The sequence below is a fragment of the Castor canadensis genome, chromosome 11 (genome assembly GCF_047511655.1).
Source record: "Castor canadensis chromosome 11, mCasCan1.hap1v2, whole genome shotgun sequence".
Taxonomy (NCBI): Eukaryota; Metazoa; Chordata; class Mammalia; order Rodentia; family Castoridae; genus Castor; species Castor canadensis.
This window is the reverse complement of record NC_133396.1, coordinates 44,149,054-44,163,628: the sequence shown is the minus strand read 5'-3', so window position 1 is coordinate 44,163,628 and position 14,575 is coordinate 44,149,054. Positions and strand designations below refer to the sequence as shown.

The following is a 14,575-nucleotide window of genomic DNA, read 5'->3' as shown; positions in this document are numbered from 1 at the left end:
GTATTTCCTTTCAAATTCTAGTGCAGCCATTTTGAGAGCTGTGGGGATCAGGAATAAGCTCTCAGCCTTCTCAGAGCTGGCAAAATTCTATATGAGCTGAATCTGGAGCCAACATCCATTGACCTTTTCCTGGCAATTAAGAATCTAGAGAACCTAGAGGGCTACAAGCAGAATATGTATCATTTCTCCAGTTGTGTAGTTAAATGAGTCAACATAATCAATAGCAGAGCAATCTATAGGTTTGATCAGAGATGACAAATAAGTGTCATCTTTTATTGCCTACCTAATGGATTGTTAATGGCTGCCTAAATAACCGTATTGAGAAGGATTCAGAAATCCTGTGTGGCCTCATCATGAAATAATCAAAATTGATCAGAAATGTCTGCTATAAAGGAGAGGTCATGCCAAATGTCCATTCTATCCCTATTTTAGACCCTGCCCTAAATGAACCTTGACTAGTGTCATAAGAAAGATAAAGAGAATTCAAGAGAACTTATCAAATGCGAAAGAGAAGTGGTATTATCTCAGTCAATCTTAAATAAGAAACTCCATTTTGTCTGGGCGCCAGTGGCTCATGCCTGTAATCCTAGCTACTTGGGAGGCCGAAATAGAGAGGATCATGGTTTGAAACCAGCCTAGGCAAATAGTTTGAAAGAACTCATCTCCAAAAAATAATCAGAGCAAGATGGACGGAAGGTGTGGTTCAAGTAGAAGAGCTCCTGCTTTATAAGCATAAAGCCCCAGGTTCAAATCCCAGTCCCATCAAAGGAAAAAAAAGAAAAGAAACTCCTTTTTGCAGATGGAAAAAAACTAAGGTTTAGAGAATTTAGGCTATTTGCCAGAGGCTTACACAGTCCCAGAGTGAGCAGGAAATAGTGCAATGATCGATTCGTAATGTCTGTCTCAGGTGCTGGAGGAGAAAAGTTAGCTCATGTGCCATCCTTGAAGTATGTGAAATCATCTCACTTCCAGCTCTAAAATTTTATAGCTCCATGATTCTCAACAATGATCATACTTCCCAAGGCTTTCTGTCAAAAGTGAGATGGATTTCCTACTGCCTGGGCTGGGTGGGATGCTGCTTGCTGTGGCATAGCAGGAGAACCTCTGATCATCCATTATTATTTCAGGACTCTCTTCAGAGGCCCCAACCATGAGGGAAGGGCAAGCCACAGGCATCAAGGAGACAGATGGGGAGCTGACAGCGGCTCCCACACCTGAGCAGCCAGACCAAGGTGTCCACTTCATCACAACAGCCCCCACCCTGAAGCTGCTCAACCACCACCCACTGCTGGAAGAATTTCTTCAAGAGGGGCTAGAGAGGGGCGAGGAAGAGCTGAGGCCAGCATTGCCCTTTCAGCCTGACCCACCTACACCCTTCACTTCAAGTCCCCTTCCCCGCCTGGCCAACCAGGACAGCCGCCCTGTTTTTACCAGTCCCACTCCAGCCATGGCTGCAGCACCCACACAGCCCCAGTCCAGGGAGGGACCTTGGAGCCTGGAGTCAGAACCCTCTGTGCTTCGTATTACAGCTCCCTTACCTCCAGGGCCCAGCATGCCCATGCCTACCCTGCGCCCAGGGGTGAGGCCCAGTACTACACCTCCCAATAGAGCATGGACTCCAACTGAGGAGGGTCCTGGAGACATAGGCAGGCCATGGGCTCCAGAGGTCTTGTCTCAGACTACAGGGATCGGGATGGAGGGAACCATCGCCACCTCCACAGCTTCAGGGGACGATGAGGAAACCACAACCACCACAACCATCATTACTACTACCATCACCACAGTCCAACCACCAGGTCAGCTACCTGCTGGCTGGCAGATTTGGAAGTGGGGATGGGGGGAGCTGTGGGGTCCCTAAATGCCTCTGTCTCTGACAGTGTGCCAACCTGCTCTGCCTTTTGGTACCAAGAGCCAGCCTGCAGGAGACATGTAAAGTGGAACCAGGTTCAAATCCTGATTCTTCCAACATGGTCCTATGAGTTTTATTTAACCTCTCTGAGGGTCCACTGTAAAACAGCACTAGGAAAGTGTGCCTCCTTGAGCCATTGTGAGAACTGAGAAACAATTGTGCATAATATGTGCTCAGTATATGTGCTCAAAATATGTGCTCCTCTTTCAGCAGGGGAATAGACATCCCTAGAGGTGAGCCTCACCATACACTATACACAAACACATACACACATGTATGTACACACACAGTTCAGCCTTAGCTGGCCCCACTTGACCAGAGCTGTGTTTAGCCTCATGTCTCCTCCTGCCTCCCAGGCCCCTGTAGCTGGAATTTCTCAGGCCCAGAGGGCTCTGTGGACTCCCCTACACTCTCCAACCCACCCTTTGATGTCGGTCTGGACTGTTTCTACTACATCTCCGTCTATCCTGGTTTCGGCGTGGAGATCAAGGTGAGTGACCTGAATCCATCCAGGGCAAAGCAGGGGTTAGTACACTGTCTTTCCCAGAAACATGCCTGCTATGGGCGGGAGGTACAGATGCTTAAGGGACACTAAGGGCCAGGGCTGGGAGAAGGGCCAAAAGTGTGGCTAGATTGTCCTGTGCAGCAGAGAGTGAAGAGGGCTACTGCTCCTATCCAGCAGTGCCCTGGGAGGGCTGCAGAAGGACAGGTATGCTCACCCTCTTCCTTCTGGGGCTCAGGGCAGCCTGAGGAGGGGGTTTTAGCCTTGGACTGGCAGGGGATTGGGTGAGTGTGAGCTCTGCTTGTGAATCTATATGGCTAAGTAGAGAAAACACAAGGCTGCCTGGTTGGGCCTGAGCCTTAGAACCTCATTCATGTGTTTATTCACTCATTTGTTCCTTCAGCAAATGCTCCCTAAAGCTCCTGAGGACCAAGCCCTAAACTAGCTCCTAGGATGTCAGGGTGGGGAAGACTGCCAAGGCCACACTGTCAAAGAGGTGACTAGCTGGTGGGAGAGTCAGATCTGTCCCTAAAATCCTGAGCCATCTCATCCCTCCTTTGGGATTTACTTTCTGTGAAGACCCAGGCCTGAGCCTGAAAGTCCTCAAAGATGTCCCACAGGCTCCTTGACCTCCACAAACCAAATCTTCCTTTTTTTCCCTCAAACCTGCTTGTCATCCCACTTTGTTCAGGTCAGAAACCTGGAGCAGGGCCACCATGGTATAATGGTGGATGGTGTCCACAGAGTTACACAACATGGGGTCACCATGGCCCTTCCCTCTCTCTCTTCTACTTCCACCAACTAATCCCCAAAATTCTCACACTTGCCTGCTTCTCTCCTATCATCCCCACAGTCATCATGGGGATGACTGTGGTCCAGCCCCACCCATCTCTTTCCAGTGATGCAGTGGCAACCTCACTAGTCACCCCTCCACAGGCTCCCTCTACCTCTCCCCTCCCCACTTACACTGCAGACACTTTTCTCACATGAAATCACCCCTGCCCAGTCACTTCTAAATTGGCAGCAGTCCACTGGGCCCATCTCTGGCACTTCTTCCCTCATTGTCCACTCCCCCTTTGCACTGAAATGGGTCAAGCCTTCTTTCCCCACAGCTGTGATTACAAATGCTGGTCCCTGTGCCTGGAAAAGTTGTCACAACACCCCCTCCCTTAGGACTGAACCCTGACATCACTTTTTCTGGGCATTCTTTCCTGGTCCTCAAAGCCTATGGCATCATTCCCATTCTTAACCCTTCTATAGGTCTGATTATACCCATCTACCTCCTTGGCTAGACTGAGTTCTGTGAGGGGTGCCTTGCAGTACAGGACCCAAGATGGATAAGGAAGAAAGCAGTGACATTGACCTGGGTCTTGGAGATGGCACAGGAGATGGCACTTGGATTCTGCCCAGCTGCAGAAATCAAACAGAGAACTGAGGGGCCATGGAGAGGAGCAGAACGGAAAAGTCTGGAGAGCAGAGCAGTGCTGCCTGCTTGCCTGCCACCTCTGGACCTGCTTCCTGCCCATCCCAACTTCCACAGGCCAGTGGATCTGGGCTTGCAGCCAGCTGCACCATTCCAGGGCAGTCAGGTCTAGATCTCTGAGCCAGGCCCAGGAGGGGGCCCTTCTTCTACCCCTGCTGGGCTCCTCCGTTCTTTCTGCAACTGTTTGCTCCTGCTCTGCCAGGCCCTGGGCCCCTCACTCTTAGATGACTGGAAGGGCAATTAGGAACAGCCACCCCCCTCTCAAGCCATTAGCACTCAGCACTGCTTAATTAAGGTAATTAATGTAAAATCATCACCTAATGAGAGGTGGCACCGGCTGTGGTTCATAGAGTGGAAGGTGCCAGCTGCAGGTGTAAGGGAGTATGAGACAGATACCAGGATGGGTCCCCCCACTCTGCAGGATGGTCTGGCTCCACCTGCCCCCCAAGCTTACCAGCCCCTCTGAGCCCACTGGGCCAGGTGTGGTCCAGCCGTGGTACCTCCCATCAGAAAAGGTACCAGATAATGGGGCAAGATGCAATACTGGCTCTGTCTGCCCCTGCCCTGGCCCTGACCTAGAACCAAGCCCCACCCCGGATGCCCACCCCCTCACACAGCTCTGGGTCTGTTGTCTGGTGCTGCTGGTTTTTCAGCAGAATGCAAAAGCTGTTACCAGGCAACCTTGAGATGAAGACCTGCCACAGCCCTGGAGTGCCGTCACGAAACATGGCACATGCTGGCCCACCTCTACCTCAGCACCATGGAGAAAGAGTCCTTGGGGACTCTTTCAGCCCCAATTCCCTGAGATAGAATCTGAGACCATGGAGGGCACAGAGTGGCTGGAACTGTGTTGGCACCCACTTTAGGGGAGGAGTAAGAGACAGAACAGCCAAGACTGAAGCAGGGGGTGAGATTCTTGTTCCAGGGCTGGTTCCAGCAACCTCTACCCGACTCAGGCCTCCTGGCCACACCACACAGGACACTTGGAACATTGCAGATTGATAATAACCGCTACATAGTTAAGGAAATTGAGGCCCAGGCAAGGAAAGGGAATTGCCTATATCACTCAGTTAATCATTAACTAATGGTTTTTGAAGAATGAATTTGTTTCACAAACATAAATTGTGGTTAGGAGTCATAAGCAATGACCACAGAATGCTCAGTACTGGTGGGGATGCAGATGGGGAGTACAGGAGCTATGGGAATTTCGGGACCTCAGTGCCCCCACCAGCCTGGGAGTCAGGGAGGGCTTCCTGGAAGTAAGGATACCTGCTCTGAAGCCTGTAGAATGAGAAATGAGCAGCCAAAACTAGACTGGGAAGGAGCAGGTGTGGCAGTCCTGGACTTTGGAGGCTGCCCTGGCTCTTTTGGAAAGGTGGCTTTGTTGCGTAGGAATAAGAGAAGGGGTAAGGAATAAGGATTATACTCCTGCCAGATGCTTAGCTCCAGAGCTGTGCCTTCCTGCCCAGGCTGACCATCCTGGGGGTAGGATGGATGAGCAGCTCATAAGGCCTAGAATGCTGCCCACTGCTTCTCAGGTTTGGAGAAAGGAAATTGCCTGTGGCTTCGCTCCATCATGGTAAACCCCTGCCAGCCTTCCCTAAAATCACAAGGATTGCCAAGGCACAGGGTCATGAAAAGGAGGGTATGAAGAGCCAGAAAGGAGAAGATTGCATTAGGGCTCACAAATCACACTCTTGAGCAGGTCAGCCAGATTCCAGGCTGAGCCTCTGCCTAAAGTCCAAACCCTGAGCAGGAATAATATATACATATAAGGCAATAGTAAAATTTATTAGGAAAGAAGCATACTTTCAATAGACTGAAAGCAGGTTGTCTCTAGAGTGAGAATACAACCTAATCCCTTTTTTTGTTAGAGCAGCCTCTGGGATATCAGAATCCCCAAAAGCCCAACTTTCCCTGGCTTGAGCCACAGAGCTACATAAACTGCTCTACCCACTGACCCCCATCCCCCACTTCATGGTACTCCAGCTACTGATGCCCTCTGAGGCCAAGGGCCTGAACAGGGAGGAGGCCAGGTTAGGCCTTCCATGGTCCAAGTAGGCTGGCCTGCTTAAGCTAGGGGTTAGGCATTGGGCTAGGCTCTTTCTTGAAAAGTCTAGAGAAGCACCTTCAGAATGGTGGGTATGAGTTCTGTGGCCCACATGGGTCCTGCCCCCTCCCTAGTAAGCCAGTCTTCCCCTGAGAGCTTCAGGCTTTTCTAGGCCTGGCTCCTGCCTCTCACTGCACTTGGCATTCCAAGAGCCTTCCCACTGCCAGCCTCCATCTTGGCTTAGCTTCTCTCTGTACCATCTGGAGCCTGGGCACATCTGCCTACAGTTCCTGCCCTCATGCCCAGGTGGCCCCATTGGCACACAGCTCACCCAGGCTAGGCCAGCTGTCAGTGTGATGGCCAGAACACCCTGTTCTGCTAAGCTGGGTCAGGACTAGACCTGATGTGAGCACTAGGAGTGGAAGGTGAGTGAAGGGGTGGAATTTCTGGACAACTTCCTGGCTCCAGGAAGGTCCATCTGAGGGGAATGAGGGGTGCCAGAAGGCCTGGCTCCAAGGATTTAGGTCCCTCTCCACATCCCTAAAATAGACCTTACTCCACAAGGTATTATGGATGAATGCAAGTTCAGAAGGGCACAGAGGCTGTGGTGTAGGACCAGGGCTCCAGTCCTGAAGCTGCAGCCCAGCTTTCAGTGACTGAAATAAGCCCCTGGCCTTCTCTGGCCTGTTTGCCTCTCAATAAAAAGAGGTTAAAGCAGATACTTCACATGGCCTCTCCCAGCCAGTCCCTCTGAGTGTGGCTCCTCCTCTGGGTTTAGGAAGCCCTTCCTGAGTTCTGCTGTGCAGTGGCACTTCAAGTTCTTGGCCCTGCTTCCTGGTAGCCATGAGTGTGGGCTTTTGCTGGAACACAAACACATGGGTGTGGTGACCAAAAGTCTGGTGGAGCTGTGGGCAGCATCTGGGGGTGGCACTCAAGTGCTGGAGAAGGGTGGTACTCAGAGGCACCCTTGTGCTCCTCTGTCTGTGAGGGTTTGTACTAGTGCAAACTTGTGCAAAAATGGTGGCACCATCTCACCTATCTGCAGGTCACACCACTGGGACATGTATTGGAGGCTGGACTGGCAGCTTCCATTGAGTAGACAGGATAGACAAGGCTGATGACCTGGGTGCTGGCAGCAGACAAAGTGTTTTCTAGCTGACCTTCCCCCTGGTCTGTTGGAGGCATGGCAGTGCTGGACAGTCCAGGGTCCTGTGGGGATTATCCTTAGCTCTCTCTCCTTCTGTCTTTCCTCCACAACCCCTCCCCCACTCCTGTCACTAGATCAGGGTATATGAAGACAACCCTTATGAGCAGAGCTGACATTTCAATCTGCCTCCCAGGCTCTTCAGATGCCTGCAAATTGCATCAAGACTTCATCTCCCCTCTTGTCCAAACCCAGCCCTGTCTGGCCCCTGTCAGCCTGGCCCTCAAACAAGTGACAAATTTCATTCCAGCCACTGCAGCAGGCTTCCAAGTGGGTGCTTGAAACCCAGGGGACCAGTGCTGCACGGATAGCCTCTGGCTGAGGACAGGGAACCTTCTAGATAGGAGCCATATCTCCAACCCTCATGCCAGGCTGGGCTAGGAGCCAGGCCATCTTGTGGGGCCTATGCCTCTCTCAGATCAGGGGAGGTCAGAAGTCTCAGCTCCCAGTTTCTCCAGCTCTCCAAGTTGCCAGGAGAGAGGATGGCTTGCGGGAACTCAAATCCTAACATCGTGAAAAGGCCATGCCAAATCAAAAATCTACGTCCCTCCTTAACCTGGGGCCTAGAGCCTGGGAATACAGATATCCAAAAGTCAATTTTTGCAGGTGATATCCCCAGGAGGCTGGGAAGCAAGAGTCTGTTCCTATTTTTGGGGGGGGTTTTTTGGTGGTACTGAATTGAACTCAGGGCCACCTGCTTACTAGGCAAGCACTCTACCACTTAAGCCACATCCCCAGTCTTTTTGCTTTTAGATTATTATTTAGACAGGGATATGGTACTTACTGCCCAGGCTGGCCCTCCTACCTTCGCCTCTTGAGTAGCTGAGATTGTAAGTGTGAACCATTATGCCTGGCTTTGTGTGTGTGTGTGTGTGTGTGTGTGTGTATGTGTGTGTGTGTGGTACTGGGGTTTGAACTCAGGGCCTTGTTCTTGCTAGATAGGTGCTGTACCATTTGAGCCATGCCCCTGGCTCTTTTTGCTTTCATTATTTTTCAAATAGGGTCTCACATTTATGTCCTGGTTGTTGAATCCCAATCCTCCTATTTATGTTTCCAGTACCATTGGGACTATAGGAGTGAATCACCATGCCCAGCTATTTTGTTGGTTGAGATAGGATCTTCTTTTGAACTCTTACCCACCACTGCCTCAAACTGTGATCCTCCTTATATTCCACCTCTCAAGTAAACAGGATTATAGAAATGAGCCACCACACCTGCCTGATGGCTTGTTTTTGAGATGGGGTCTCAATAACTTTTGTCAGACTGGCTTTGAATTATGATCCTCCTATCTCTGCTTCTGGAGTAGCTGGGATTACAGGCAAGACTCTGTTTCTTAACAGCTGTGTGCTCTTTCCCAAGTTCCTTAGCCTCTCTGAGCCTCTGTTTATTTGGGGAGGCAGATTTTATCACCTACCTAATAGATGGCTTGACACATTGTAGGTGCTTTTTGAAAGATAGTTGTTATTGCTGCCACTGATCCCAGCAAAGCAACAAGATCAGGAGCAGAAAGCTAGAGGTCAAGCTAGAGGTATATGAGGAACTAGAAAGAAAATAGTAAATTGATTTCTATATCTCTGCCTTGCTTTGGCAGTAATTTCCCTATGGTGAATGTCCTCCCTCCTCCTCCTCCTCCTCCTCCTCCTCCTCCTCCTCCTCCTCATCTCAGTGCTCAGCTCAGCTCTTTAAGGCACTCTGAGACCCACCTGCTCCATGTGCATTCTCTGCGTCTCCAAGCCCTGTGCTCTCCCCTCAAGGATTCCTGCTGCATGCATTCAGGGCCACTTAAGGCAGAATTGTATGCTGCCTGGCATCTCTCGATAATTACAGATTCCACGTGTGTGAGTCTTGTTTTCCCAACTTTAGAATCACAGAATCTCCAAGTTAGAAGGGACCTCATCCAGCCTCTGCCTGCTGCAGGGATTCCCTGAGGGATGTCCCCAGCAGATGGTCAGGCAGCCTCCACCCAAATGTGCCTGGGCGGTGAGCTTCTGGCAGAGAAGAGGAGCTTCTGCCCCAGCACCCTGCCTTGAGCTTTCTGTTCAGTCCCTCCACACCTATCAGACATTTCCTCCCAGGCAGAAGTGGGGACCTCTAACTGCCCAGTTGTGCTCCTCTGCAGTCCCCAGGGCACATCTATTCTAGCAGCCACCTTCAGAGGGATACTGAGTCTGGCAGCACCTATCTCCTTGGACCTGGCTGGGCTCTGCATCCTGTGCATCTCAGCTTATAGAGATCGTGTGAGGAATGAACCTCTCATGGCACGCACATTCTCTCTTTCTACACGTCCATACTAAGACTGACCAGCAAAGAAGGTAGAAGAAGTTATGATCCAAAATGCCACTATAGATTTTAATAGAGAAATGAGTAGGAAACTAGTGGGAGAGGGACTGAAGTAGAGGGACTGATAGCCTAGGCCTGGGAGGCAGAGGATGACTAGCTTCACCAGAAGGAAAGAAGGGAAGGTGTTCCCTGTGTCAGTGCCCAGAGGGGCTGAGCAGGGGAGCCTATGGCTGCAGGATAGGGAGACAAGGCTGGAAAAGCCACTGGAGCCACTGTGAACAGGAATTTTAGACCTTATCCTCTGGGCAACCTGAAGCTACCAGCAAGGTTTGGGTGGGTAGGTAGGAGAGAGACATGGTCTGATCTAAGGCAGCCAGGACTAGAGATGTGACCTGGGGATTAGGCCATTATCAGTGAGAAACAATGGGCAGGAGGTGATCAGAGCTAAGACAGCAACAAGAGGTAATAAGGAGGAACCAGCTGGAGCATTTGGAAAATAAGAGCGGGAAGTTTTTGGTGACTCACTGGATGCCACTTGCCAGCCCAGGTGGCTTCCTCAGAGCAACATGGTAAGGACCCGAGACCACGGACATCAGTGCCTTTCAATTGCTTGGGGATCTTACTAAAATGCAGAGTATGAGTTAGTAGATCTGAGGGAGGTTCTGAGGTTCTGCATTTCTTACAAGCTCCCAGGTGATGCTGATGCTACTGATCTAGGAACCACACTTCAAATGCAGAGATCTGCCAGATATGGTAGAGCATGCATAATCCCAGTACTTGAGAGATTTGGGAGACCAGGACAGTGAATTTGAAGCTAGCCTGGGGAATAGAATGAGACCCTGGCTCAAGCAGTAGAACATCTGCTTTGCAAGTGCAAAGCCCTGGATTCAAATCACAGTCACATCAAAAAAAAAAAGAAAGAAAGAAAAAGAAAAAAGAAGAAAAGTTTGAGTAGCTATTTTATAAAACAAGGAAACTGAAGCCCAAATAATTATGGTACTTTTCCAGGATCATATGTTCAGAATGAGGTCCCAGATGTCTGGGCTTCCAATTCAGTGTTCCTTTTACTAAGTCACATCATTTCCCCTCTGGGCAGAATCTGTCATAATCCAATCCTTGTTTGACTGAATGAAGGCATGATACCCAAAAGCATGCTCCAGGGATAGAGGACTTGAAGATCAGGGTGGTGGCAAAGGGGCCTGTTACAGCCAGAGGAAAGGATGGGAGCAAGAGCTTAAGGAATAGAGAGAACAGAATAATGGCTGATACATGGAGGGGTGTTATATTACATAAAGCCAAGCAGAGTAGCCAACAGAGGCCAAGTTGGTCAGGGCCTGGAGGACCGAGCAAGGAGTTTGGACTAATACTATGGGATCCAAGTACTCAATGGCCAGACATTGGCGGATTTAAACAAGGAAGCCTCATGGTATAGTCTGGGTCTATTAACTGGCTGCAATTCAGAAAATATTGATGTGAAGGGAGGAGTAGGTTAAGCTCTCCAGGAAGGGAGGCCAGCCAGGCCACCACAGTGATCTAGGTGAGCAATAGTAATGATGAGCTGACCAACTGGCAGTGGGGATGAAACCCTATAAACAGATTTGAGGTCTGCCTGACAGACTGAGTGACTGATTGGATGTGGGGGATGAGGAAAGAGGCAAAATGCCAGTTCTGACTTAGGCACTCAGGTAGTTAGCAAGCTCATCCTCTGATAAGGAAGCCAGGGGAGCTACTGGCTGGAGGAAGAGATGGCTCAATAAGAGGCAGGCTGGGTATGAGGAGCTTGTCTGGCATCCAACAGGATGTCCAAGGGAAGCTAGGCACACTGGTCTGATGCTTAAGATCTCACATTGCTGGCCAGGTCCTCAGATACCATCTAGCCTAATTCACCCACCCCATCCCTACCTTACAGATGAAAAAACTGAGTCTAAGGAGGGAAAGGACAGGAAACAGTTAGTGTACTTGAAAAGTTTTGGAGACAGAAAGATGTGCTTACAAATCCCAGTTCTGCTCATAATCTCTATGTGACCTTGGGTAATGCACTTAAAACCTCTGACCTTCAGGTCCAATCTTAGTCGACAAGGTAAGATGAGTTCCTCCTGCACGGAGTGCCTAGTGCAATTTTCAAGGGTTGCTGAAGACTGGCCATTAGGGGCCTACAGGAGCTGAAGGTCAGCAGGACTTAGGCAGAGGGAAGAAGTCTCACTGCCCTGTTCTGTTCTCTCCACTCTACCTGCAGGTCCAGAACATTAGCCTCCAAGAGGGGGAGACCATAACAGTAGAGGGCTTGGGAGGGCCTGATCCACTGCCCCTGGCCAACCAGTCCTTCCTGCTGCGGGGCCAAGTCATCCGCAGCCCCACTCATCAAGCAGCCTTGAGGTTCCAGAGCCTTCCACCACCTGTCGGGCCTGGCAAGTTCCATTTCCACTACCAAGGTAGGGCCTGAACAATTGAAAGACAAACTAGCCCAGACTGGTTGCCCTCCTAAGTGGTCTTTCATACTATTACTTCGGGGGTGGGGTACAAGGTCAAAGGGACTTGACAATGACCATCTAGCAGCTAGCCTGGCCTAACCCATCCAGCACCTGGCCCATGGCTCCATGCCCCAGTTACCTCAGAATACCTCTGGAAAGATGGAAGTGGCATGATGAAGTGGGCAAATCACAGACTCAGGACATGATCTGTGTTTGAATCTCCTCACTAGCTGTTGATCTTGAACAGGTCATTGAACCTCTCTGACTCTTCTTTTCTTGCTGCAAGATGAGACTAAAACATCCACTCCACAAAGTCACAGTTACAATTAGACAAAATGGTACATGTCAGGTGCTTAGCACATGCTCCATTAAGGAAAACAGAATTATACTGCTTGATGGATGGGGAAGGGAGGAAAAGGGACTTGGGGCTCTGCTGGTCCCCCTTCAGTGTCCTTTCTGCCCATCCCCCTTCCCGGGCATGGAAGTCAGCTTGATCCTTTACACAGATTAACTAGTTCAGACCTGAGAGTACTAATAGGGAAATAATTGATGTGAACAATCACAGCATTATCTTGTTTTGTCACAGACCGTTTCTGGCCCTGTAGAGGGGAAATAGCTCTCAGGCACTATGGAGCTGAGTATGCCCTGAACCCCACCTAATGAGTCCTCTCCCTGTCCTGGCTTCTGCACCCAAACTAGGGGAGCAGCCCCACAAAACAGTGGAGAGCCTGGCAGTGGCCAGGAGTTGTACAGGGGCTCAGCAGAGGCAAGGCTAGCTGAGGCACAAGTGAGTGTCTAGGAGACCCCGGCAGCCTTCCTAATGGCTCATCACTACTCCCTGGCAGCCGGCATAATTTCATGCCACCATAACCTTTTCTCCTGCTGCAAATTCCTTTGCACAGTACTCTAGATCCCCTCTCTGTTGGGCCGGACAAAAGTGGCTGAATGGCAGCAGCTCAGAGGCTCAGCAAGGGGGAGCAGACCCCAAGGAAGGGCGGGCTGGGAGAGCTGGCCCAGAAGCCCTCCCTCCTCCGCCCAGTTTTTGTCAATGATCAGCTCTTTCCTTAATGAGTGTAATTCCCCTAATTATAGGCTGTAATTAGCCCTGATCCCAGAGATGGGAGCAGGAGGAGCGTGTGCTCACACGTGCCTCTCATAGGCTAAGAAAGAAAGTGCCAGGAGAGGGGGTGAGGGGCCTTGTACCCATGCCTGCACTGGAGCTGTTCCAAATTGATGTTGGAGGTCACAAGGATGAGTTCCTACAAGGGCCACACGACAGGACCAAGTTCCAACTCCCCTCCTTAGCCTCCAGCAGGGTGGGGAGGCAGAGGGTCCAGACAGTTACCCCTCCTTCATCTTGAGAATTCCTGGCACTGGACTTAACTTCAGAAACACACGCCAGTAAGAAAAATAACTCAACAGATTGTGCTGGTGCAGGCTCCCCGGGGAACTGTTGTCATGGTAATAGGAGGAAGCTCGTCTTAGGAATCTGTGAAATTAGGGACATCTCTCCCCAAGTTTTGATCAAGTTCAGGGGAAGATGTAAGCTCAGGTGCTGAATCTGACTTCTGGCTCAAGGTACAGACCTTCTCGAGTGTCAAGTTACACACTCGACCCCTCCATTCTGGATACAATGTTCCCCACACCCCTACACTGACCTGGGGGGAGCATGTGGCTGCCCTGAACAATCTCTGAGGATGCCTTGTCTGTAACTGTCAGGTTTCTTGGACCCCTGAACCCAAATTTCTGCTTTAACTGGGGAAGCAGAGAGGGATGGGAAGCAGGTGGGCTCTAGAGCAAGGAGCTCGAGTTCCCACTCCACCACTTGCTTGCAGCGTGATGAGGGAACATGGGCTCTCTGAACCTCAGTCTCTCCAAACCTCAGTTTTCCTTATCAGAAAATGGGTTAATCATCCCTTCCTTGCTTCCTTCCTCCCAAGCATATTGTTGATATCAAATAAGAAGAGTGCCAAGACACTTTAGAAGCTGGAAAGTGCTGCAAATGTGAGGTGCTATTATTACTCAAGATTACAAACGGTAATGGCAGGCTGGGATGTTAGGTATGTGCTCTGTGCCAGGCACTGCACATACGCCCTTTCACCCTCCACAGCGTGGGGTGCAGTACTCTAAATGAGGAAACTGACAGGGATAACTTTCTCCAGGTGGCACAGCAAATAGGAGAGCCACCTAATACCTGCCAATCACAGCTAGTCTCTTCTTGCCCATTCTCTTAAGAACCCTGTGAAATGAAAGAGCAGAACAACACTCCTGCTTTCACAGACACAGTAACTAAGAGGAGGACAGGTGAAAGTCCTGAGACAAAATTCAAGCTTCAGACCATCATGTGCCCAGAGGCAGCCCCTTTTTCTGTTCACACAAAGGCACACAGAGGCATAACTCAAGCCTTTTGTCTGTCTTTCTCCTTGACTACTCCAGGACTTCTTCCCCACCTCTCAGACCCAAGCTGGGATCGCCATTTTTAACTACCACCTCAGTTTGGCCCCAGGACTGCCAGGTTGTTTTGTAGGATTTGCTGTCATCATGTGGCCATACTTGGTATGACAATTCCAAAAGCTACCAGGTTTCCCAGGACAACTAGTCCCGCCCCTCAACTTCAATGAAGGCAGCTTCTGTCTTCTCTCCCTCGCCCCTAGAGTCTTTGAAAGAAGTCCAGCA

The 14,575-nt window shown here is 50.3% G+C and overlaps 1 protein-coding gene and 1 long non-coding RNA gene across 4 annotated transcripts in view; one reads left to right on the top strand and one right to left on the bottom strand.

Moving 5' to 3' along the window:
* The window catches only part of LOC141413800 (uncharacterized), a 72,677-nt gene that overhangs the window by 44,434 nt on the left and 13,668 nt on the right, over positions 1-14,575 (bottom strand). The window lies entirely within an intron of this gene.
* Positions 1-14,575, top strand: part of Sez6 (seizure related 6 homolog) — a 43,194-nt gene that overhangs the window by 19,252 nt on the left and 9,367 nt on the right. For all 3 annotated transcript variants that reach the window (XM_074046496.1, XM_074046495.1, XM_074046494.1), the window contains exons 2-4: positions 1,128-1,796; positions 2,266-2,399; positions 11,665-11,860. In XM_074046496.1, the coding sequence (XP_073902597.1) occupies positions 1,151-1,796; positions 2,266-2,399; positions 11,665-11,860 (976 nt within the window). In that variant the 5' untranslated portion in view covers positions 1,128-1,150. The remainder of the gene's footprint in view (positions 1-1,127; positions 1,797-2,265; positions 2,400-11,664; positions 11,861-14,575) is intronic.